General features: G+C 37.7%; 1 protein-coding gene across 13 annotated transcripts in view; it reads left to right on the forward strand.

The window, feature by feature from the left end:
* The window catches only part of ARHGAP18 (Rho GTPase activating protein 18), a 283,705-nt gene that overhangs the window by 127,257 nt on the left and 133,153 nt on the right, over window positions 1–23,295 (forward strand). For all 13 annotated transcript variants that reach the window (XR_014311936.1, XR_014311937.1, XR_014311938.1 and 10 more), the window contains exons 2-5: window positions 7,223–7,416; window positions 11,406–11,641; window positions 15,525–15,588; window positions 19,766–19,944. Coding sequence is in view for 8 of the 13 variants with exons in the window: in XM_082731212.1 (XP_082587338.1) it covers window positions 7,223–7,416; window positions 11,406–11,641; window positions 15,525–15,588; window positions 19,766–19,944 (673 nt within the window). In the remaining 5 variants the exon portion in view is untranslated. The remainder of the gene's footprint in view (window positions 1–7,222; window positions 7,417–11,405; window positions 11,642–15,524; window positions 15,589–19,765; window positions 19,945–23,295) is intronic.

The following is a 23,295-nucleotide window of genomic DNA, read 5'->3' on the forward strand; positions in this document are numbered from 1 at the left end:
GTCTTCACTCCTTTCCACCAGACGGGCTGGTGGCAGCCGCCTGTATCCCTGTTCCTTTAGCATGGTTCGCGCATGAGTTGGTTTTGCCCTAGTTTTCTGTAAAAGTGATAAAGCCAAGTTCTGAAAACTAAGCTCTTCACAGGGTGCCTGAGGGGGCTTCTCTCCTCAGCTCTGCTTAGGCAACGTTGTGTCAATAGAGGGTAATCCGTGCCTTTCACTCCTTGTTTTGCTGTGTCTTGGAATGTGCAGGGTGCTCTGTGGAGACTAAAATGTGCTGTACAGATACCGACTCCTCTGTTTAAAGAAAAAGAATGCTGAAAGAAATAATGATGAATTTTAACCCCACTCCCCCTCCAAAGGAAAGGGGTAATATATACAAAGGGGAAAAGTAAATTTACTTGAAATCTGAAATTTGACTTCAATAGATTATTAAAACTATAGCAGTTGGGATGGGTAGAAGAGATGTGGGATCCCTTGGGTTCTGAAGGCTGCCTGGGTGTGGGGAGAGGTCATGGGGTAGTGCTTTCTAATCAACTTCTTACTGCCTTTGGGCATAATCAGTATTCTTTCTTCCTGGATATCAGCACCACTTCTAATAATTACTGCTTCAGCTAAACAATAGTAGGCATTCACGTCCTAGGGTAAAAAATGACTTGGGTCATTCATAGGCTGCAGCTCTTCATAGTCATTCAAATTCAGTGTATTCTGATGGACACGGCCATTACAGAGTATTAATAGCTTCACCATCTCCTGATGGCAGTGATTACTTCTTTAATGCCACTGGCCCCTTGAAAGAAAAATCCACACAGTAGAAACAGGGTTTTCGTTTTCTTTTTGTATTTTTTTTTTAACCCAGAGATAATATAAATGGAGAAGCACAGTGAGTTAAACATTTTTGAAAATTTTCCAACTTCTTCAAAACAGAGTGCTTTAAAAACAGGTGTACTTGAAGTCACATCCCAGAGTGACACAAAGCATATTCTAGCAAGTGCCTTGGCAAAGATGTCTCTTGGTTTTAAAGAGAGATGGTTTGATTGTTAAATGCTTTTTTTTTCTCTATATAAGTACACTGGTCGTTTAAAAATGTTAATTATAGACTGTGGCAACATGATCACTTTTGGGTTTTGCTGTGTGCTGTACAAAGAGGAAGATTGGAGCGCCTGATGCAAAAAAAAAAAAAAAAAAGTAAATTCTCTGTTCTATTTGGCTATAATAAAATGACTACCGAAGAAGAAGTAAGGACACTAAGGACACTAATCTTGGCTCTACTGTCACTTTACTCGGTGACTTTGGGGAAAATTTTACCCTGGGGCCTCATTACCTCCTCTAGAAAATGATGGGATAGGTCTAAATCCCTAGGGTCCGTTAATATTCTAAAGTTTATACTTCAATAAATATGGCTTTATCTAAAATATCCTGGTCATTATGGTTAATGGTAAGTTATGGTGTAAGAACTTTTATTGTTGTTTTTGGTGCATTCAAAACAGAACAAGAAATGGAACAAAAATAAACCTTACTCTTCTGTTTTGTGTCTCCCAATGCAGTCACTTCTTTCTGTGCATTGGAAATGAATGTTGGGATAAGGAACATGAAAGAAAGTGTAGTTCTTTTAGAGAGGATCTTGTAAGGAAGTCAAACAAACACAACTGAATCCTAGCATCAAAGGACTTGAAGAAAGCAGACTTTGGGCCATAAAAATGTCTCTGGAAGGGTCAGAACAGGACACAGACGGATGGGTGTAGCAACAGGACTCTTGATGGCGTGGGGGGTGTGTGTGCGGAAAGTAGAGATTGGACCACATAATTAAATATGAGTTCAAAGAAACATCCTAGTTTCAAATAAATTTGCCTTGAGATGGTTGAGGAAAAGGTTTGGATGACAAAGGAGTGTTAAGGTAAATGCACATTTTCAAATGCACTGGTGCAGAGGGAAGCTTAGAATTTCTGCCCCTTATACATGATAAATAAAAGCAAATGATGAAAGACTTTGGCAAGGCAGGGGTTTTTAAATGATGTTCTATTTTTTGTCATTGAAATATAAATTAAATATGGTTATATCATTGGACTAAGTCCCAGTTTTGATGAAAGGCTGTAAAACTAAACTAAAATAAACAAAGAGGTAGGTCAAGAGTCACCAGGAAAGCATGGCTCTTTCTTTCAGTAAGGCTTTCTGGAGCATTGCCCATAGAATTGAAAAGTGCTTTTTGAGATCCATTAGGTGTTGTTTTTGAGAAATCCTAGAACGGTGGTTTTCAAAGTGTGGTCCTGGAACACCTGGGGGTTTCAAGACGCTTTTAGGGGTTTAGGAGATCAGAACTGCTTTCATAATAACACAAAGACTGTATTGGCCTTTTTCAATCTCATTCTCTCGTGAGAACACAGTGGAGTTTCCCAGAGACTACGTGATGCACAGTATCACAAAAGATTGACTGCAGGAGCAGATGTGAGAATCCAGATGTCTTCTATTAAGCCTGACATTAAAGACAGTTTCAAAAAATATAAAACAATACCACTCATCTCACTACTTTTTTTTTTGTATGTAAAATAGTTTTCTCCCCCCACCTCCCAGAAGTTATTTATGTTAAGATGTTGATTATTCTCATTAAATGAATTAGTATTTTACTTATTCTTTCCAACTTTAATAGCTAATAGTGTACACCTCATTAGACATAACCTATAAAAACAGAAGCTCCTAGCAGGTCCTCGAAAATTTGTAAGTGTATAAAAGAGTCCTGAGACCAGTACGTTCAAGAATTTCTGTCCTAAAGATTAAGTAATTTTTCTGAACCTTAGAAGTAAGGGCAAAGGTGACCTTATTAAACTATGGGAGGGGTGGTTATTTATAGGTAGCGGTTTTACATGTTAACAGTGGTACTAGGTTGCAAGCCCTCTTCATGGTTACCTAGGAGGCGTTTCGGGAGGAATTCTCACTTGGTAACTCACGACACATAGCAGTCAAGGCTACTGGTGTTCTTCACATTCTATGGGTAGGAAAAGTCTGGGTTAGAAAAGTCACATGATTTTCCAAAATCATAGAGATAGTTAAGTAGAACCTGGGTCATTGGTACTTAAGACTCCCAGCCCCATAGAACTGTGTGTCATTTTCCTGCACTGGTCCTAGGATTAATCATCAATCAGCCTGTTTTTTTTTTTTTCCGGCAGACCACAGTCTAATGGATGGCACTGTCCACCTCCCCAAAAAGAACAAACTGTGTCAGACCAATTTAACATTCTCTATGACAAAATAAAAAAGAGGCAGGAATAGTAGCGCTATGTTTGAAATTCACTGACGGGGGGAAAAATATCACAGAAAAATATACTTCAGGAAAATAGAACAAAACCCCACTTTTTATAAACCCAGTGTAAGAACATGCGAGCAAGAGGAAAAAGACGGGACATTCGTTCCGCGCAGGCCCGTAAGTGTCAGTTAGCTAATAATGTTAGTACCCAGGAAAAAAAGACATGGCGAAAATATTGTGACTTGTGGGGATGCTCGCAGCACAGGGCACAAGTTTGCAGCCTGCTGGAAGCCACTTCTTTCAGATGACGGTGTCTGGTTCTATGGTTAGAGCTGTCAAAGGTGAGAAATGTGAGAGTCTCTGAAGAGTGGCCGTAGGATGATTGGCACGTGGGATTCTGGAGGGCAAGTAAGGAAGAAAGACTAACATAGCACAGTTGTTTGCCAGTAAGTCAGGAGAGGGTGATTGGTAGTTGCCTGTGGTACAAACTGCGTGTTTCTTTAATTTCAGCACCACGTGTTGGCTTGGGTCTTTTGGAAATGTAAAAATATTTCTGCTCTGCACTTCATTATGTCTAGCAGATGTTACTTTATGATCTTGAACCCAGTTTGGAGAATGGATGTGGTATCAGATAACGTAGTCCTAGAAACAGAAGAAAGGAATGAGCTAACGGGCTTTGAACCAGGACAGTTTTAAGAAGAGCCACACTTTTAGCCATTGTCTGTCTGGACTTCAAAAGTAGAGTACATTCTAAGAAAAGAAGTGACACAACCGGTTTATTGATGTAAACTGTAATTTTAAAACGTTCAGCTACATTTTTAGAGAAAATGTAACATCTATGGCATGCTAAGGAGGGCAGTCTACCACTGAATGCTTGCCTCCTCTCTCCAACCCCATACTCTTAATGTTTAAAAAAGAAAACATTTTCTTCCAACATTTACCAATGATCCAAAAAAGAAAAAAAAATCCTCCATTCCATGACTCTGTATCATCAGGTTATTATAAAAAACCTATTCAGCTTTGAATCTTATTAAAGTAAAAATATTGAGTCTATTCATTAGCACTAGGCGATTAGGTTTTTGCTTTCTGCCTGTTTTGAAAGCAGGGCTTGATATAGAAGGTATATTTACGTAACAATGCTGTTGCTCAATGCCCTTGCATTTTTCTGCACATGCTATCTTAATGGAAATTTACTGGAAAATTCTTGCCAGAATAAACACATTCCTTCAGAAGTGAGAAGCTTAATGTACTTTTAGTTCAACTGCACCTCTTTTCTGTGAACAGATAAACCAAATTATTTGGCATTGGTCATTACACTTCACACATTCCACAGTATTTATTGTGGTTGCCCACGGAATTGAGGGTTGCAGGAGATAGGAATTAGGTCGACCACAGTCTTATATTATAATGGGAAAGAAGACAAAAACAAGGATGGGGCATCTACATAGTTGAAACAAAATAAACCAAAAATGAATCTGGTAGACATTCTGTCAATTAGTTTAACGATCCTGGTAAAGCAGGATTAAGGAATAGGACGTGTGGATAGGTTGAGCTGCTATCACAGGAATAAAAATAAAATTTATGTTCTTTTTGTAAAGTTTTTTTTTTTTTTAAGATTTTATTTATTTATTTGACAGACAGAGATCACAAGTAGGCAGAGAGGCAGGCTGAGAGAGAGAGGAGGAAGCAGGCCTCCTGCTGAGCACAGAGCCTGATGTGGGGCTTGATCCCAGGACCCTGAGATCATGACCTGAGCTGAAGGCAGAGGCTTTAACCCACAGAGCCACCCAGCCACCCCTGAAGTTTTTGTTTTTAAGAGAGAGATAGCTTTCCCATTCACATTTTAATTTAAGAGTCTAAGAGTCTAATTTATTAAGTCTGATAAATTAAGAGTCTAATTTAAGAGTCTCTAAAATGACGACGCTGAAGGGGTGACCAGTGGGGCAAGGCCAAAGGACCAGGATGGGATATAGGGATGTAAACAGGATGGTTTGGGTAGGGAGGGAGGAAGTGTCCCTTGAATTAAGGGATGGGGGAGGCAAACAATGGACAATGGAGACTGAAGGAAAGAGAAACACACTAATATGTTTAGACTTCCTCCTGCTGGCCCTACTCCTAACGCCAACCCATCACCACCCTAGACTTCTACGGGGGGAGATAGAGCGATTGTTCACTCTTGCAACCTGCATTATTAAAGTTCTTAAGTAGGGCAGAGAGAACCATCTTCAAAGGAACAAAACCGGCCTGTTAGCATATTACAGTTCAGTAGTCAGTTATATTGTATTCATTTGTAGCAACAAGCAAGTGTTTTGCTTTCTCTAAGAAACCAGTTGGAATTAAACAGGTAGAAATGACCAAAATTTAGTGACCCTCTCCGTTATGTAGTATTAAATCCTTCTGTTTTAAATAATTATGGGAAAGGCCAGTTTGAATGTGGAAAATGTTCACATAGTATTAAAGAATGTTGTTTTATGGTATTTTTTATTTTTATATGCGTAGTAGGAAAACCCGTGTAGCAGAGTATTATTTCCTAACATCCTCCTGGGAGATAAAAGAGCAATTTGAAATTAGAATAACAAAACTCTAGTTCCCTGATTATTGTCCCCACTCAAATTATATTTTCTTTAAAAAAAAAATATTTATGTATTTGAGAGAGAGAGAAGAGGAGCAGGGAGGGCAAAGAGAGAGGGAGGAGACTTCCCTGGTGAGCAGGGAGCCCCGTATGGGCCTCAGTCTCCGGGCCTTGGGATCATGACCTGAACTGAAGGCAGATGCTTAACTAACTGAGCCACTCAGACGCCTTTCAGATTATATTTTTAAAAAAGGGGGGTGTGTGTGCCTGTGTGGCTCAGTGGATTAAAGCCTCTGCCTTCGGCTCACTCAGGTCATGATCCCAGGGTTCTGGGATGGAGCCCCACATCAGGCTCTATGCTCAGCAGGGAGCCTGCTTCCTCCTCTCTCTCTGCCTGCTTCTCTGCCTACTTGTGATCTCTGTCTGTCAAATAAATAAATAAAATCTTAAAAAAAGAAATTGAATACAAAGAGGAAGTGCCATACTCAAAATTTTCTTTTTTTAAATAGGCTCCCCATCTCAATATAAAAAAGGATTAGAACAAAAATTTAGTATTTCTATTGTATATGGGGATTTTACACACACACACACACACACACACACACACACATACATATATATAAGCTTATTTATTATAGCATCTTTTCATTCATTTTAGTATTTGGGATGTGACTTATAAAAAATATAGTTAACTTCAAGTCATAAAAATACTTTCACTTATTCAATTTATCCTTTTCTTCACAGATAGTATTTGAGATCAGTATTTAAGAGGTAATTCCTAGCTATTTATTCAGAATTTCCATAAATGTTTTCTCCCGATAATGTTTTGCCATATTTTAAAATACATATCAGCTTTGGGCACATTTTCAAATAAAGGTTAAGAGTCGCTTTCTATAGTAGGATATAACAGCAAATGTAATATGACATTCTCCTATTTATGTTTTGGTTCCAAAAATAAAAAGAAATTCAAATAGTATTTCATTTATTGATTGCAGATATTTGTTATGTAAGGGCTCACTGAGTTTGTTTGTAGATATAAATGACAAATATAAATGCTGTATTAAAAAAATCTCAATTAACTAATGGGCTCTAATCAAGATTTAACCAGTTGCTTTCTAAGAAGAGTTATAGGTTTAAAGAAATCTTAAAATAATTTACATGAAATAGAAAGGAAAAACGGTTTATCACACTGCTATTTTTTTTTTTTGGCCAGTGAAAATTTTTGTTCATTCTGCAGGCATATTATAATTATTGGTATCTCTAGGTAAATAGCTTCAAAATACATATCTCTTTGGTTTTATTAAGGGGAACTTATGGAGTTTCCAAATTGTTAAGTCAGTACCCTGATGTCTTAGAATTTGTACTACTTCCTCATATATTAAAATGAACCATGTCTCCTTTTGAATTTACAGCCGCAAATATGGTCAGTACACCATGAACCAGGAAATCACCAAAGTTCGCGAAAAACCACCATTTGACCGATCAAGCTCTCAGGATTCTTTGGATGAACTATCTATGGAGCCCTATTGGATGGAAATAGAAAATATCAAGAAATCAAGTGAAAACAGACAAGATCAAGAAGTGGTCGTTGTCAAAGAACCTGATGGTAGTAACTAAAATAAAATTTGGTTTGTGTGCATGTTTCTGGGAGATGCTACATGGGGATAAAGAGGACGGTAGCCTCAACAAAAATTAAAGAAAGGACAACCAAAATAAGATAATGCGAGTTGTTTCAACTTGTAAGTTACTTGTTTGCAACAGATCTATAGATGCAGCAGCCACGTTTATGTAGCATGAGTAAATAAATTCACATGGTCTGAGAGATGCTAGAATCTTGTTGGCTAGACTTACCGTTTCATAGACCCCCTAGGATTCGACTTGGTCTTTGAAGTGATCTAACCTTCATTCTGTGGTATTCTAGCCACAAGGTTGATTGTTCTCTAGTGAGTATAAATGTGACTGGAAATCTCACTACTTTGCAGTGATGCTGTTTTTCTGTTGGTCAGTCGCCTTGAGTTGTCTTGATGTACTTTATCTCATTGATTCACAATCTCTCATCCTCTACCTTGGACATTTTGGCTTTTGGAAGATCAGAACAAGCCAGTTCTGTTTTTATGGGATAACCTTGCAAATGTTTGAAGATGCTTATCTTGTTCCTCACCATGTCCTTCCAGAAGGAAAAGAAGATTTGCCTACCAGTCCCTCTGGTGGTTTTTGGACCTTTCTCAGCCCTGGTCATTTTGTACCCCAGACTGGATATAATGCTGCAGATTTAGCCAGCTAGCCTGTGGGTATAGATTTGGACAGTGTATGCCATTAGCATTTTCAGCCTCCATATTTGCTTTTTTCTTCTGTTTGTTCCATAAATTGTCTCCAGTTTCTTTCTACCTATATTTCCCACAATCTCTATTACTATATTTGGTATTATAGAAGAAACATATAAAACATTTTTCCCCCTTAAAATTTATACTTTTTTTTTCAATTTCGTAAATTCAAGCAGTCATTAAATTTTTGATGACCAATTCTGGCATCTATTATATTTGCTTTCTTCTTAAAAAAATTTAAAAAAAAAATTTTTTTTATTTTAAGTAGGCTCCATGCTCGGCATGGGGCTTGAACTCACGACCCTGAGATCAAGAGTTGCCTGCTCTACTGACCAAGCCAATTAGGCATCCCATTTTATCTTTCTTTCTCTGCCTTGTGCCACCCATATGTTTGTAAGTATGTTTTTGGGGTGTCAGTTGATCAGCATGCCCAAAAAAAGAGTCAGTGCCTATTAACCCACTAATACTGATCTCCTTTTCAGCAGAGGACTTCTTATGTAAATGACTTAGCACTGAACTCTTAAAGAGAATCTACATACATAGATTTTTTTTCCCCTTGCTGTGACATTTCTTTAAAAAAAAAATACCAATAATACTTTAAAAAGAAAAATTGGAGATGTTTCTTAATTCAATGTTTCTTTTTTTTTTTCTCAATTTTATTTCATTTTTTCGGTGTTCCAAGATTTATTGTTTATGCAGAACACCCAGTGCTCTGTGCAATCCGTGCCCTACTTAATACCCACCACCATGGTCACCCATCTCCCCACGCCCCTCCCTTCCAAAACCCTTGGTTTGTTTCTCAGAGTCCACAGTCTCTCATGGTTCATCTCCCCCTCTGATTTCCCCCAACTCACTTTTCCTTTCCTTCTCCTAACGTCCTCCATGTTATTCCTTATGCTCTGCAAATAAGTGAAACCATATGATAATTGACTTTCTCTGCTTGATTTACTTCACTTAGCATAATCTCCTCCAGACCCGTCCATGTTGATACAAAAGTTGGGTATTCATCTTTTCTGATGGAGGCGTAATATTCCCTTGTATATATGAACCATATCTTCTCTATCCATTGTCTATTGAAGGGCATCTTGGCTCTTTCCACAGTTTGGCGATTGTTGCCACTGCAGCTATGAACATTGGGGTACATATGGCCTTTCTTTTTATTGCATCTGTATGTTTGAGGTAAATACCCAGTAGTACAATTGCAGGGTCATAGGGTAGCTCTATTTTGAATTTCTTAAGGAATCTCCACACTGTTTTCCAAAGTGGCTGCACCAACTTGCATTCCCACCAACAGTGTAAGAGGGTTCCCCTTTCTCCAGATCCTCTCCAACACTTGTTGTTTCCTGTCTTATTAATTTTGGCCATTCTAACTGGCATAAGGTTGTATCTCAATGTGGTTTTGATTTGAATCTCCCTGGTAGCTAGTGATGATGAACATTTTTTCATGTGTCTGTTAGCCATTTGCATGTCTTCTTTGGAGAAGTGTCTGCTCATGTTTTCTGCCCATTTTTTGATGTGATTATCTTTTTTGGGTATGAGTTTGAGGAGTTCAGTATAGATCTTGGATATCAGCCCTTTGTCTGTAGCGTCATTTGCAAATATCTTCTCCCATTCCATGGGTTGTCTCTGACACAAAAGCAAAAATGAACTTTTGGGACTTTGTCAAGATAATTTAATGTCTCTTAGATTTACAAAATTATAGTCAAATCATTCTTTTGTTTGGGTTCTTCATTTTACTCTGAGTCTTTCTAATTTTCCTGTAAAGTTGAGCTTACTTGTGATAATCAGTGCATGGCCCAAATGCTCGTTCTCAGAGTTTCAGGATGGAAGCAGTGTAGCTGTGGTCTGCTGAATAAGGAGAAAATATTCCCCATAAAATAGCATTCAGGTCTGATACATAGCTGTGTGTCATTATCTATTTCATAATTTTCCAAGAATAAAATGAATTTATAGATTGTTATTCATAATGTGATTATAAAGAAGGCCCATGCCTTTTGTTTGACTTTAAATGGTTTGAATTTTACCTCTACTTTTTAATGGGTCAAGTGCCTCTGTATTTAGATCTTGTTTTCTTTACCTAGCATGTCAATATCTGCTTTTTTTCTACCCCCGCCCAGCAGGTTGTTTTCATACATGTATACGGCATTCTACCTTAATCGTATTCATAATAATGGCTGGCTTTTTATTGTCCGTAAACAGTTTTTATTACCCAGCGTGCAGAATACCTGACACTACCTTATGTTTCTTAAAACTGAGGATATACTAGACTTCTGCCCTCAAGGAGTTTATACAATGTGGAAGGATATACAGGCTGTAATAGAGCTCCGCAAAGCTCTTCCCTTGGAACGTTCTCTCGTTCAAGGTTACACGGCAGCCAGGACAGTTATTCTTTATGTTGCAGATGGAGAACAGAGAGGCCGAGTGACTTGTCCAAAGTCACATGGCTATCAACCTGGAGAAGTGGTGTGTAGATGAAGGTCTTTGAGGTCTCAGGTCATAGGTGTTTCACTTTCCTCTATAAACTTAGTGCTTGGAGGGAATCTATTCTTGTTATCTTTCTCTTTTTCTGTAATTTTCATAGATCTTATATAATATTTGCTTTACTGTTTACTTTCTGCTTTCAGTGTTTTGAATTATTATGTAATTAGTTTCCTATAATAAGCTATATTTTTTTTGTTTAAAATAGTGTGCTTTTCTTTTTTAATTTGTAAAAAATGTGAATCTGATATGCTTACTATGGGCATTAAAAACTTAATTTGAAATTGATTAGCCCCTGATGTCTAGATACTCTTTACTTCTTTGCAACAGTCCATGTCAGCTACAGTGAACAGAGAAAACAGGCCTTTCCATCAATTACTGTTGGACTCTAGGGCAGTGCTGAATTTAAGCCAAGAAACAAGGCTTTAATGGGTATCTCCAGCATTGACTTCCTTCTGTAACTTGATGGAAGTAAGTTATCTTTTCATTGCTTGCTCATCTCTAGAAAGGGAGCAGTACTATCTTGCCCTGGTTAATCAGCAGGGATGTTATAGAGGTTAATCACTTGTGAAGTCATTTAAAACTTTTAATTGAGTATACACGAAATGGATCTAAAATTTGATATCTTTGTGGCTGGAGTTGATGGCTGTTGTCCAATTTCAGATAATGATTCTTAGCACTGCATTTTGACTTCAGTAGAAGGATGTCAGCAAGCATGTTTGGAAAGCTTAAGAAATGTGAAAGTTTTCATATCTTGTGATTTTTAAACCCCATTTTTCTCTACTGCCTTTAGAGGGAGAACTGGAAGAAGAGTGGCTTAAGGAAGCTGGTTTGTCCGATCTCTTCGGAGAGTCTGCTGGGGATTCCCAAGAAAGCATGGTGTTTTTGTCAACACTGACTCGGACCCAGGCCGCTGCTGTTCAGAAACGAGTAGAGACAGTCTCCCAGACCTTGAGGAAAAAAAACAAACAGTACCAGATTCCTGACGTCAGAGACATATTTGCTCAACAGAGAGAGTCAAAAGAAAAAGTAGGTTTTTTTTTTGTTTTGTTTTTTGATGTTAAAGCAAAGGAATAAAGGCTTTGAGCCGGTTAGACCAATCCATTTTAATTCAGATAATTAAAAACTTAATGAGCACTCCTATACCACGCACTAAAGCTCCGTGCTGGCAGGGATCGAGAGAAACCTAGTCCCTGTCTTCTAGAAGTTACACTGTTGGGGCAGAAAATTAAACAAGTTAAAATTCAGTGTGATAATCCTTGTGTTAGTTGTCCTGACTACTACAGAAAAGTAGGAGGCAAGGGATTCTTCCTTAGTTATTAACTCCTGTTTGAATATTTGCCTTTCCTGAGACTCATTTGGGGATGAACTGAAGTATGTGTGCATGTGTATGTGTGTATGTGTGTGTGTGTGGGGGGGGGGTTGGTGAGGGAGCTAACTGCAGTATAATTAGAAAGCAGGAACCCTGAAATATGAAATAACTTCCCCTTTGTGTCGAGTCCTTAACATAGTGCCTAGCATGTAGGAGATTTGAGTAAATATTTGTCAGGATGATTAATTTATAATGGAAGCTGTTGGAATCCATGAGGAGACTGTGGGGCTGATGGATGAAGAGATAACAGGGCGGGCATGGTGAAAGTGAGAGACCTCGGTTGCTTAGAACAACCCCTTGGTGGGTTGTTTTGTACTCATCTATGAGGACGCAAGGAGCTTACACAAAATGTAAATTAATATCATCTCTTCCTTTATCAGAAAAATCTTCTAAAAAAAAAGTTAGCTGAATTAAGTGATATTCTTAAGGTTAAATTGGATTTACATTCTGGATTATTCTCAGGTGTACTGAATAGTCCTGGCCTAGAAGATCCAGGAGGGTTTTGGAATGAGAACAAACAAAAGGAATCTTGAACGGTGACGATAGTAGTACTAATTCCTGCCACCACAACTGAACACTTACTGTGCTAACTACTTTGCTTGCTTATTTCATTTAATCCTTACAGCTGTCCTGCGAGTGAGGTATTACCATTTCCAGTCTACGGCTGAGGCTCATAGACTTTAAGTAACTTGCTCAATGTCCCGTAGATAGTAAACCCAAATCTGTGTGACTTCGAAGTAGGTGCCTTTAACCACTGCGTGTCCTGTTGTATTTGGGTTTCCCTATATGATTCTGATATTAAGTTATCTGAACAAGATATCCTATTTATACTACAAATGAAGGGTACCAAAAATCATATGATTCTTAAAAAAGAAAACTACCTTGTATTTAAAGTATCTTTCTGCCATGTAGAGATTTTCTTTCTGTAATCATTTTATTCTTCTGAGAAATCCTTAATGGCTTCAGATTGCTACTCTGTTTGCATAGGCAATTTTGGATCAACTCCAGTCTATTTGATAGGAGTTTTGGGGTCACTGGATTGCTCGAGGCAGGTCTCTCACTGCTGTGAGGCAGTTAAACACTTGCATACCACCCAGTGGTTATTTGGGACAGCCACTGGGGTTGAAGGACTGGACTAGGTTTCCAGATGTAGGAAAATGAATGGTAAGGAAATACAGTATTATGACATTTCCTTCCCAATTAAAGAACCCTCCCTAAGGGAGTTAAGAGGAAGCAAAAAGGGGGAGGAGGAGAGAACTGAGTCTAAGTAAAATGTCTGCTGTGGGATTCCTGCCAGTCTCCAAGAGGATGTTGCTACTCACGGCTAGAAGCAGCAGTTTACAGCAAATTCTCAGTAATATCTAAGTCACATGGTTTGATTCCTAGGTAATGGGCGGATTGTATCATCTGATGGCACCATTAAGAGAGAAACAGCACAAGTAAATTAAAATCACGTTAATTTGCGTACACTGCATGCCTTTAATCAGAACACTGCCACCCATTAGAGATATGTCTCCCATTCCTCAAGGAAACAGGGGCCAGACATCTTCACTTGCAGTTCTTCTGTTCTCAAAGAAGTACACATTTGGCTCTTCCATTTTAAAATGCTTCCTCACAGGGTGCCTGGGTGGCTCAGTGGGTTAAAGCCTCTGCCTTCAGCTCAGGTCATGATTCCAGGGTCCTGGGATCTAGCACCGCATCGGGCTCTCTGCTTATCGGGGAGCCTGCTTCCTCCTCTCTCTGCCTGCCTATCTGCCTACTTGTGATCTCTGTCTGTTAAATACATAAATAAAATCTTAAAAAAATAAAATAAAATGCTTCCTCACAAAGCCCTTGCTGACATGAGCTAATATTATACAGAAAGGAATACTGTCAGCACTGGTATCTTCATTTGCTAAGGAGAAGTTCTGACCACATGCTCCAAAATACGTGTTCGTATGGAAGATTAGCTCTGCTCACTGTGTTCATTGTGCTGTGGAGGGCTGGCCTTCCACAGGCTTGTGGGCAGAGAGAGGAGGACGGTATTTGCTCTGTCTTGAGGGGAGCTGAAGTAGCATCACGACCCTCATGCCACTTTTGTGATTGAGTAGTCACTATACACTGTCCTCTACGAGCTGCACCAGTGGGCTCATGCTTTTCTAGACTCTTCGTAGGCTGCCGGTGAAGGGGAGAGTCCTTCCTGGTCAATGGCATGAGGTGAAATGAAGGCTTTTGTCATCCTTTCAAACACTTCATTTGACTGGAGATGAAAATCCAATAGAGTGATTATTTAAAAAATAATTCTTTCAAACTTACCTCTGTGTATGATTGAACTAGACTGACTTTCCTGATTCCTGAATTCCTTCTGAAGACTTACTTGGAAGGAGGAAGTATTACCTGGCCGCACTTCCTGGCGAGGGGAGCCAGCCATGTTCTCCTGTATCTATAAACCCTTGGAGGTCTACAATTTTATTTTCAGGTGTCACTGCCCCAACCCCTTCAAAAAAGAGTTTCTTTGACTATCTGAGCTCATATTACCTGCTTGGTAATTTAGTTTTAATTTAGCTCACATTTATTAGTGGCTTTTTTTTTTTAATTTGAAGAATTTTTATTTTATTTCCTACATGTCAACTTGCAATTTTGTTTTATAACAGCATTATCAAAATATAATCCAAATACCATCTAATTCACCCATTTAAAATCTATAGTTCGGCGATTTTTGGTATATTCACAGATTTATAACTATCACCTCAGTCAGTTTTAGCACTTTTTCATTATTCCCCAAAGAAACCCATTAGCAGTCATTCATGTATTGCCCTCCTCACCCCTAAGCAACCACTAGTCTACTTTATATCTCTATCTCAGTTGCTTATCCTGGACATTCTGTAGAGAAGGAATCCTGTCTTGTGATTGGTTCCTTTTACTTAGTCTAGTGTTTTCAAGGTTCATCCACATTACAGTTTGTATCAGTACTTCAGTTCTTTTTATTGCTGAATAATATTTCATTGTATGGATAGACCACAATTTCTTTATCTACTCTGTTACTAGATATTAGCAGTTTTTTTAAGTTTGTCGTTACCACTCAACTAAATAGTGGTGTGCTTGATGGCAAGGAAACTTTTTTTTTTAAAAAAAGACTTATTAGAGTGTGGGGAAAGGGGCGGAGGGAGAGTAAGAATCCCCAAGCAGATTCCCCGCTGACCACAGAGCCTGACAGCCTGAAGTTAGGCTTGACCCCAGGACCCTGAGATAACACGTGAGCTGAAATCAGGAGTCAGCCAGTTAACCCAGTGAGCCACCCAGACACACCCATGGCAAAGACTCTTAGTGTTTTTCATGTTCTTTATAGGGGTTAGTATTATGTCTCTACAAATTGGGGGCAACCTAATATTTGTTGGATGATCGTTTGTTGATTATAAATATAGTACTTTTTTTTTTCTGTGGTGGTTACAATTCTGAGTATGTTTCTTATACTCCGAAGGCTGGTAATGGAATTATGTACAATACCATTTCTCCGGTTGTGAGTTGGAGATGACTCACTGGCCCACTTTCTATCTTTAGGTTCCAGATGGCATCGACACACAGTCAGTCAGAACAAATGAAAATAAATATCAAGGAAAAGATGGTATGTTGGACCTGTTCTCTTGTATTTTCCTGTTTATTAGCATAACAAGCAGATACAACCTTTTAAAACATTCACCTTTGATTCTCGGAAGCAAATTTTATTAAAATTCTAATACAAAGTTCCCAAGTAGATAATTACATAAGGCTGGAAATATAGTGGGCCTTTGATTTTTTTTTTTAAATGTTTGTGCATCTCTGTATAAACATCTCTATGCCTAATCAATTTCCCCAACTGTTTACCATGTGCCAGGTACTTTGTGAAGATGTTTATTTTACCTAATTTAATTTACTCAAGAACTCCGCATAGTAGATACTGTTCTGAACCCATTTTACAGATGAGGATATGGAGATTTAGAGATATTAAGTGCCTTTCCCAAGGCCATACATCTACTGAGTGGAGCCAAAGAATTTGGAGTTTCATTCTGAAATCGCTAAGTTCTTTTTTTTTTTTTTTTTAAAGATTTTATTTATTTATTTGACAGACAGAGATCATAAGTAGGTAGAGAGGGAGGCAGAGAGAGAGAAGGAGAAAGCAGGCTCCCTGCTGAGCAGAGAGCCCCATGTGGGGCTCAATCCCAGGACTCTGGGATCATGACCTGAGCTGAAGGCAGAGGCTTAACCCAATGAGCCACCCAGGCGCCCTGAAATCGATAAGTTCTTAATTCATAAGTGGATTCTTTTTTAGAAAGTTTATAAAAACTTAAAAAATAATTTTGGGAGCAATTCCTTATCATTCCTTTTTCTTTTTTTTTTTAATTCTTAAATTTTTTATAAACATATATTTTTATCCCCAGGGGTACAGGTCTGTGAATCACCAGGTTTACACACTTCACAGCACTCACCAAAGCACATACCCTCCCCAATGTCCATAACCCCACCCAATTTCTTATCATTCTTATCATACTTTTTCCTCTTCTATACCTGTTATTTCTGAAACGAATTAGAAATTCATGGCATGGGTGAAAACAAGTATTAAGACTTCATTAGCACTTAATCAAGAAAGAATTTTTAGCTTTCTCCCTTATTTGCAAAAAAAAAAAAAGTATTCCAAGTGAAGCTTAAAAATTTAATCTGTACTGTGTTATTTAAAAACTGTTAACAGAGGTGGTCTGTGTTTGCCAGATGTTGGCTCAGGGACTTGTCCTTTTGTTTCGTTTATGATCTTCAGACCTGGCACCTGGAGTGCCCATGCCATTCATAGTGTTGTATTGGGATTAGAGGTAGTAGGGGAGGAGTGTAAGGCAGACTTGGGGAGGACTAGGAAGTGTTTCCTGCCTTCTCCTCACTATCGGGTTAGTCCAAGATTACATGGGATGTCTTGGAGTCTTGGAACATCAGTATCTCTATTTTTCCTACCATGCTTTTCTAAGAACTTCTCTCCTGTACCCTTGCCTTTAGAAATAAGTAAATAATCGTGTGCATGTATGTGTATGGACACAGACATGGCTATGTCTGTTTCCTACACTTGGGTTTTTATATATGTTCAATGAAAGAGATTTATTCTCATGAAAAAGTCATAGAAGTCTTAATGTTGTAAGGGTTGTCCCATTTCAAATTAATTAATTGGCTAAGTACTATTCTTTTTATTAAATTATAAAACTCTATGCCAATGGCCCACTGTTTTTATACATACAATTAGAAACATTAATAATACCCAAATAATTTTTCAAATTTTCATCTTAGTATGTATATTTACTTATTTTCTCTTGATTTCTTGATTTCAGTGAATGAGGGATAATTCTTTTTAAAAATAAAGGCACTAAAAAAATAAAATAAAAATAAAGGCACTTTGGAATATTTTGAACAGTTGAAAAACTCTAAGGAGTTGTGTAAAATATTTATAACCCAGGGCTATTGTTCACTCAAAACCAAAGGAGAATAAAGAAGTTATGCTATTTACACTTAAGGACTTTAAGAGTCGAAAGGTTTATGTCAGAATTCTCTGTTAACTTTTCTCTATGAGAGTAGATCATTGATTCATAGATATTTTTATTAGTCAGTTCACCATCTGTTTCTTGCAGCAGTGCCTACAAATGAAACTCTTTTTCCTACTGTCTACCTTTACTTGATCTACCATTTGAACTCAGGCTTTTATACTCTAGGTTTTTTGATTTTTGTTTTAAATATTTGCCACAGTTGGGAGGAAATTCATATATTGTAAATATATTTTACCTTAATTATAATTTCTCTACTCAGCTTTGAAATTAGCACAGAGCTTTTTTTTTTTTTTTTAAACAGGGTCCCAGGTCTGTGATTCATCAGTCTTCTATGATATCCAGTCCTCATTACAGCACATACCATACCACATACCACCCCTCTACCCCTCCCCTCCAGCAACCAACACAGGATATTTTCTATGTGGAGCAGTGGTGATATGGCAGTATTGAGGGAGAAAAAAGAGTAGTTTTAAAATTCTTGTCCATAAACACACTACTTCTGGAAAGGTAGCTTCTAATTTAAGAAAATGGCTAATCATTTTTCCCCCCCTCAGACTGGTTTCCTAGGAAACCAACATACATATTCACAGTAAAACATACAGCAGTGGAAGGTGGTGGAGAAGAAAAACTAAAATTGCGCTTTGACATTTAAGTTAATACTTTAAAAATTAATTGTAAAATGGTTTAGTTATTCTAATTAAAAGAAATGTCACAGGCTATTGGAATAGCAACATAAATAATATACAAATGTGCCAAAGATGGCAGCAGTAGGTAATTACCATCAAGGAGCATCACATTTATTCTTATTTTTGGAATTGACATTGGTATGTGTTTACTTACTCTTAACTAGGAGATGCTACCAGGCCACTGAGGTAGTCTGCAGGGCCCAGTGAAAACTGAAAATGTGGGACTTCTTGTTCAGATTCCAAGGTGGCAACAGCAGAGTGTTAAACCCAGGAGGGTTGAGGCCTGAGACTTCACAAGTCAGTCACATGCCCAGAAGCCTGCCCTGCTTATCAAACAGAATTAATGAGGCTAGAGTTATGTTTATTCCTAATTTTCTATTGGGTGAAACAGAAACATATTTTTAAAATTTAAATGACTATAAACAGATTTTTCTGAAGGAAGCAGTGTTAATAACACACACACACACTCACACACACATATACACATATATGGCATGCCTTTATTGAATTTTTAAAATAACTTGACCTTCTAGCACCTTGCTGTGTTAGTGCAGAAGTGTGTAAATGCACTATGTAAGTTTATTTTGTAATTCAGAGCTGCTCACCATGAATTAAAAGTCTGCAATGAGAAAAACAACAACAACAAAAACCCAGTAATCCTGTCATTGGTTCCAAGGTTTTTCTAATGTGAGTTATGTTTAAACCAAAAACTTATTAACAAATTGTGTCAATTAGAACTATTTTCTCCAAAGCTCTAAAGCTAATGTTTTAGGCAACAAAGACTTCCAGGGTTAATTCTTTCCTAGAAGATTAACAACAGACAAAAAATGTTGAACTTATTATATACCTTTGAAATGTTGATGTAAATATCCAGAATTTATTTGACTAGGTTTATAGTTGTGAGAACCTCAATAGTCTTTGATATAATTGGGTACAAAACCTATTGGTTCCTGTACCAGGTACTTCCAGACCCGACTCCCTCTGTGGCAAGTGTTTGGCACTGACTCTTATTTTGGAATTCTTCCTCTGATAGGTAAATAACATTCCAGAAAAGAAACACAGGGTGTGGAAGAAGTCTATTCCAATAATGTATTTCCCTGTGAGAAAATGAAATGGTGTATTACTAGTTCTAAGAGAGAGTAAAACTAACTTCCTTGAAATCCTCTCTCCCCACCTTTTTTTTTTTTTTTAATCTCCCATTGTAAAATAAAACAACAATTAAGTCTACTAAATTTTTGTGAGGCTTCTCATTCAGAGTTTGAGATCATCTATCCATGTTGGACTTTCACCCAATTTAAGCACTGTGACCTCACAGACAGATTCCATAATTGAACTATGGCTTCTATACCTCCTATATCCTCCATCCACCATTGGTAGGATTCTTGGGGTAAATGTTTGCCTTTAAAATAACCACTAATTATTGACCATAGTAAATAGTATCTTCCCCAAAGGTTTTTATGTAGTTGATTTAAAGAAGTAAAGAAGTAAAAAAAAGAAATAAAATATATTAATTGAACCTTTTTGTTTTTGTTTTTTTTGTTTTTTGTTGTCCCAGACCAGGCATCTAGCCTAGTTGTGGGTAAAAAAGAGCTGATACCCCTGGTTGCTGAAGAGGCACCTGCCTCTGAAACCGATATCAACCTGGATGTATCGTTTGCAGAGCAAGCCGTCAATCAGAAAGAGAGTTCCAAGGAGAAGGCCCAGAAGAGCAAAGACTGTGATGCTCCATTATCTGTACGTAGTACACTATTCAGATTTCACTCATCAGCTTTTTATTTTGGAAATTTCAGATCCACAGAGAAGCTGGAAGAAGAGTACAGCAAACACCCCTGCAGGGGTCACGTAGACCCATTTAACAATGAATATTTTACAACCTTTGCTTTTCTCCTCCTGCATCTATCTGTTTATATGTTGTGTTGTCAGCTACATACTCACTTTTTTAAAAAAGACTGATTGATTTATTAGAATGTGGAGGGAAGGCAGAGGGAGAGGGAGGAGAGAGAAACTCAAGCAGATTCCCTGCTGAGCTCAGAGCCATGGGTGGGGCTTCATTTCCCGGTCCTGAAATCATGACCTGAGCTGAAACCAGAAGTTGGACACTCAACTGAGTCACGCAGGCACCACTCACTATGTTTTTTTTTTAAAGTAAGCCTTGTGCCCAATATGGGGTTTAAACTCATGACCTACTAGAGTCCCGTGGTCTACCCACTGGGCTAGCCAGGCACGTTTTCCCAACTTTTTCTATTTTTTTGTTTTGTTTTGTTTTAAGCTTAGCAAAGACATACGAACATTGCTATAATACTTAAGAAATTGAACACCAAAACAATAATTATATTTTACATATGGTCTATTAAAATGTTCCCATTTGCCACAATATTGTCGTGTGTAGCTTCCATCTTCTCCAGGCCCATCTGGAATTCAAATAGGGGTCCAATGTTGCATTTGAGTTCTTATCTTTCTGGTTTCCTTGAATTTAGATCACATCCCCTGCTTTTTCTTTAATATTTTGAAGAGTGGAAATCAAATTTCTGACTTTGTTCCTCATGACTGGATTCAAGCTACACATTTTTGGCCAAACTGCTGCAAGATAAGGTTGATGTCTGATTGCATCATCAGAAGAGGGTCATGGAGTCACACGGCCCCTTTATTGGTGATGGAAATTTGACCTCTCAGTTAGGGAGATGTTCACCAGATATCCCTGTTAGAAAGATAACTTTCCCTCTGTGCAGTTAATACTGATTTGTGATCCTTAGGACTGGGCGGATATTCTAATCGTCAGTAACAACCCATTGCCCACTAGTATCACCATACATTTGTGATTCTTGCCTGAAGTAGTAATTAAACTCGTGTTTGAGAATTTTCTTATTCCTTTTTTTCCTATTCTCTTTCCTATCCTATTTCTTATTCCTATTTTTTCCTATTTTCTTGTTCTTTTATTCCTAATTTTCTTATTCCTTCTATTTTGGGTGGTTGGCAATCTTCTGTAATTGTTGATTGCCCTTCCTTTTCTCTTTTTGTTTTTGAATATCACTGTGGACGGAGGGCTACCTTTTTTCAGTGTTTTATAAATCATTATTGTTTCTCTTTAAAATTTGTCTAAGTACATCTGTATGTGGGAGCCCTTCAGGTTGGTTCCTGTATCCTTTTAACATGGCTTCATTCTTTTACTTCTTTGCTTTCTTGTAGAAGATGTTCCCAGGCTCGCTTTGTACTTTTCTTCTCCCTGACTTGAGGGAATCCATTTCTTCAAGGAGCCCTGGTTTGTTTTAGTAGCAGATAGTATTTAGAAACCAAGCTCTGTGTACTGAGTGTTCTTGTTACTACAAAACATGTCTTACATTTTAAAAAAATACATGTATTTAGGGGCGCCTGGGGTGGCTCAGTCGTTGGGCTTCTGCCTTCGGCTCAGGTCATGATCCCAGGGTTCTGGGATGGAGCCCCGCATCGGGCTCCCTGCTCAGCAGGAGTCCACTCTCCCTGCTTGTGTTCCTTCTCTCCTTGTATCTCTGTCAAATAAATAAAGTCTTCTAAAAAATTCCATGTATTTATTTATTTTGTAGAAATTCACACTGCAAAAACAAAACAAAATTGTGTAATGAACTTTCCAGTACTTTCCCACTTGCCCCAACATTCATTAATCCATGGCTAGTCCTCACCTCTCTGTACCCCCAAACAGTGCTCCATTCTGTGTTATTTTGAAACACATCTCTGAATTATATATTGTCATCTATAAATACTTCAGTATGTAGTTCTGAAAGAGGGGTTTTAAAAAATGTGCCCAGATTCCCCTTACTGTACCTAAAAAATGCTAACAATTCTTAACTTTCAGTATCCAGTCATTGTTTAAATTTCAAATTGTATCACAAATTTCATTTTTTTTTTCAGATTTGTTTGAATCCGGATCCAAATAAGGTTTATGCATTGCAGTTGGTCGATATGTCTTTTGAGACTTTCAGTCTCTCCCTCCTTCCCTCTCTTTCTCCATCTGTTATTCTCCCTCTTTGTCCCTCAAAATTTATTTGTTGAAGAAACCTGATGATTGAGTTGTAGAGAATCTTCCCCTATAATTCCTCATGGTCTTCTGTTTCTTTTACATTGTTTGACTATAGATTTATCAGGTTCAGTGTGTTTTCTTTCTTTCTTTTTAATCAGGATCACTTCATATGTGATCATGTATCAAGAGACACAAAATATCTGATCATCTTTTTCTTTTCGTGAAATTGACAGCCACTGCTAATTAATGCTTGATCCATTCATTTATTAATATTGACAAGATGATGTTTTCATTTCTTATTTTATTCATTTATTAACTTGAATACTTATTTTAAGAAAAAGTTTCTCAAAACTGTGTTTATTTTTCAGTGTTAATTGTTTTGATTCCTTAGCGTCTTTCACTAGTGAGCAGTTAGTGTTGTTGTATTTTAATTTTCTTGCAAAAATAGAATTTAGCTCATAGATGTAGCCTAGACACAATTTCCCATGTGTAGCTGCTACAATTTCTGCTCTAGATCTAGAATCATCTGTCTCTCCAAAAGACTGTGGTTCCATTAAATAAAAGCATACTTTTGTAACTATGATCAGGAATCTAGGACTGTTCCTTTTCCATGGGTTGGTCATTGCTGAAAGTCTTTCCCGAGGCAAGAAGTACATCTGTATGTTCTTTCTTCCATGCTGAGAATAGTCATTCTCCAGATACCCCAGGCGATATAATTAGAACACATATAATTACTTGTGTGTTACATCCTCAGTTAATGCCCAGTATTCTCCGAATAACAATACTACCCCTGCTATCAACAGTATCCTTACTAGAAAAACAGCTTAAACATGTTTTTCTTTTCGTCAATTGTTTGTGTCCTTGAGATATATCCCAAAAGGCCTGTAAGAATAAAATTACTGTGCTTGAGCTTGCATAGGAAAATACTTCTCCATATGGTTAAGCTACCAACTGAATACTGGGTTGCCTTAATGGTTTCATTTTATTTTCAATTTTTAGGCATTGCTTTTTTGAAATTCAACTTTGTTTGTAAACATGTAAAATATTTTTGTGGTTCAGAAGTGGGATTTAAAACCAAGATGTATTAAGTC

Source organism: Mustela nivalis (genome assembly GCF_964662115.1).
Source record: "Mustela nivalis genome assembly, chromosome: 5".
NCBI classification, from domain to species: Eukaryota; Metazoa; Chordata; class Mammalia; order Carnivora; family Mustelidae; genus Mustela; species Mustela nivalis.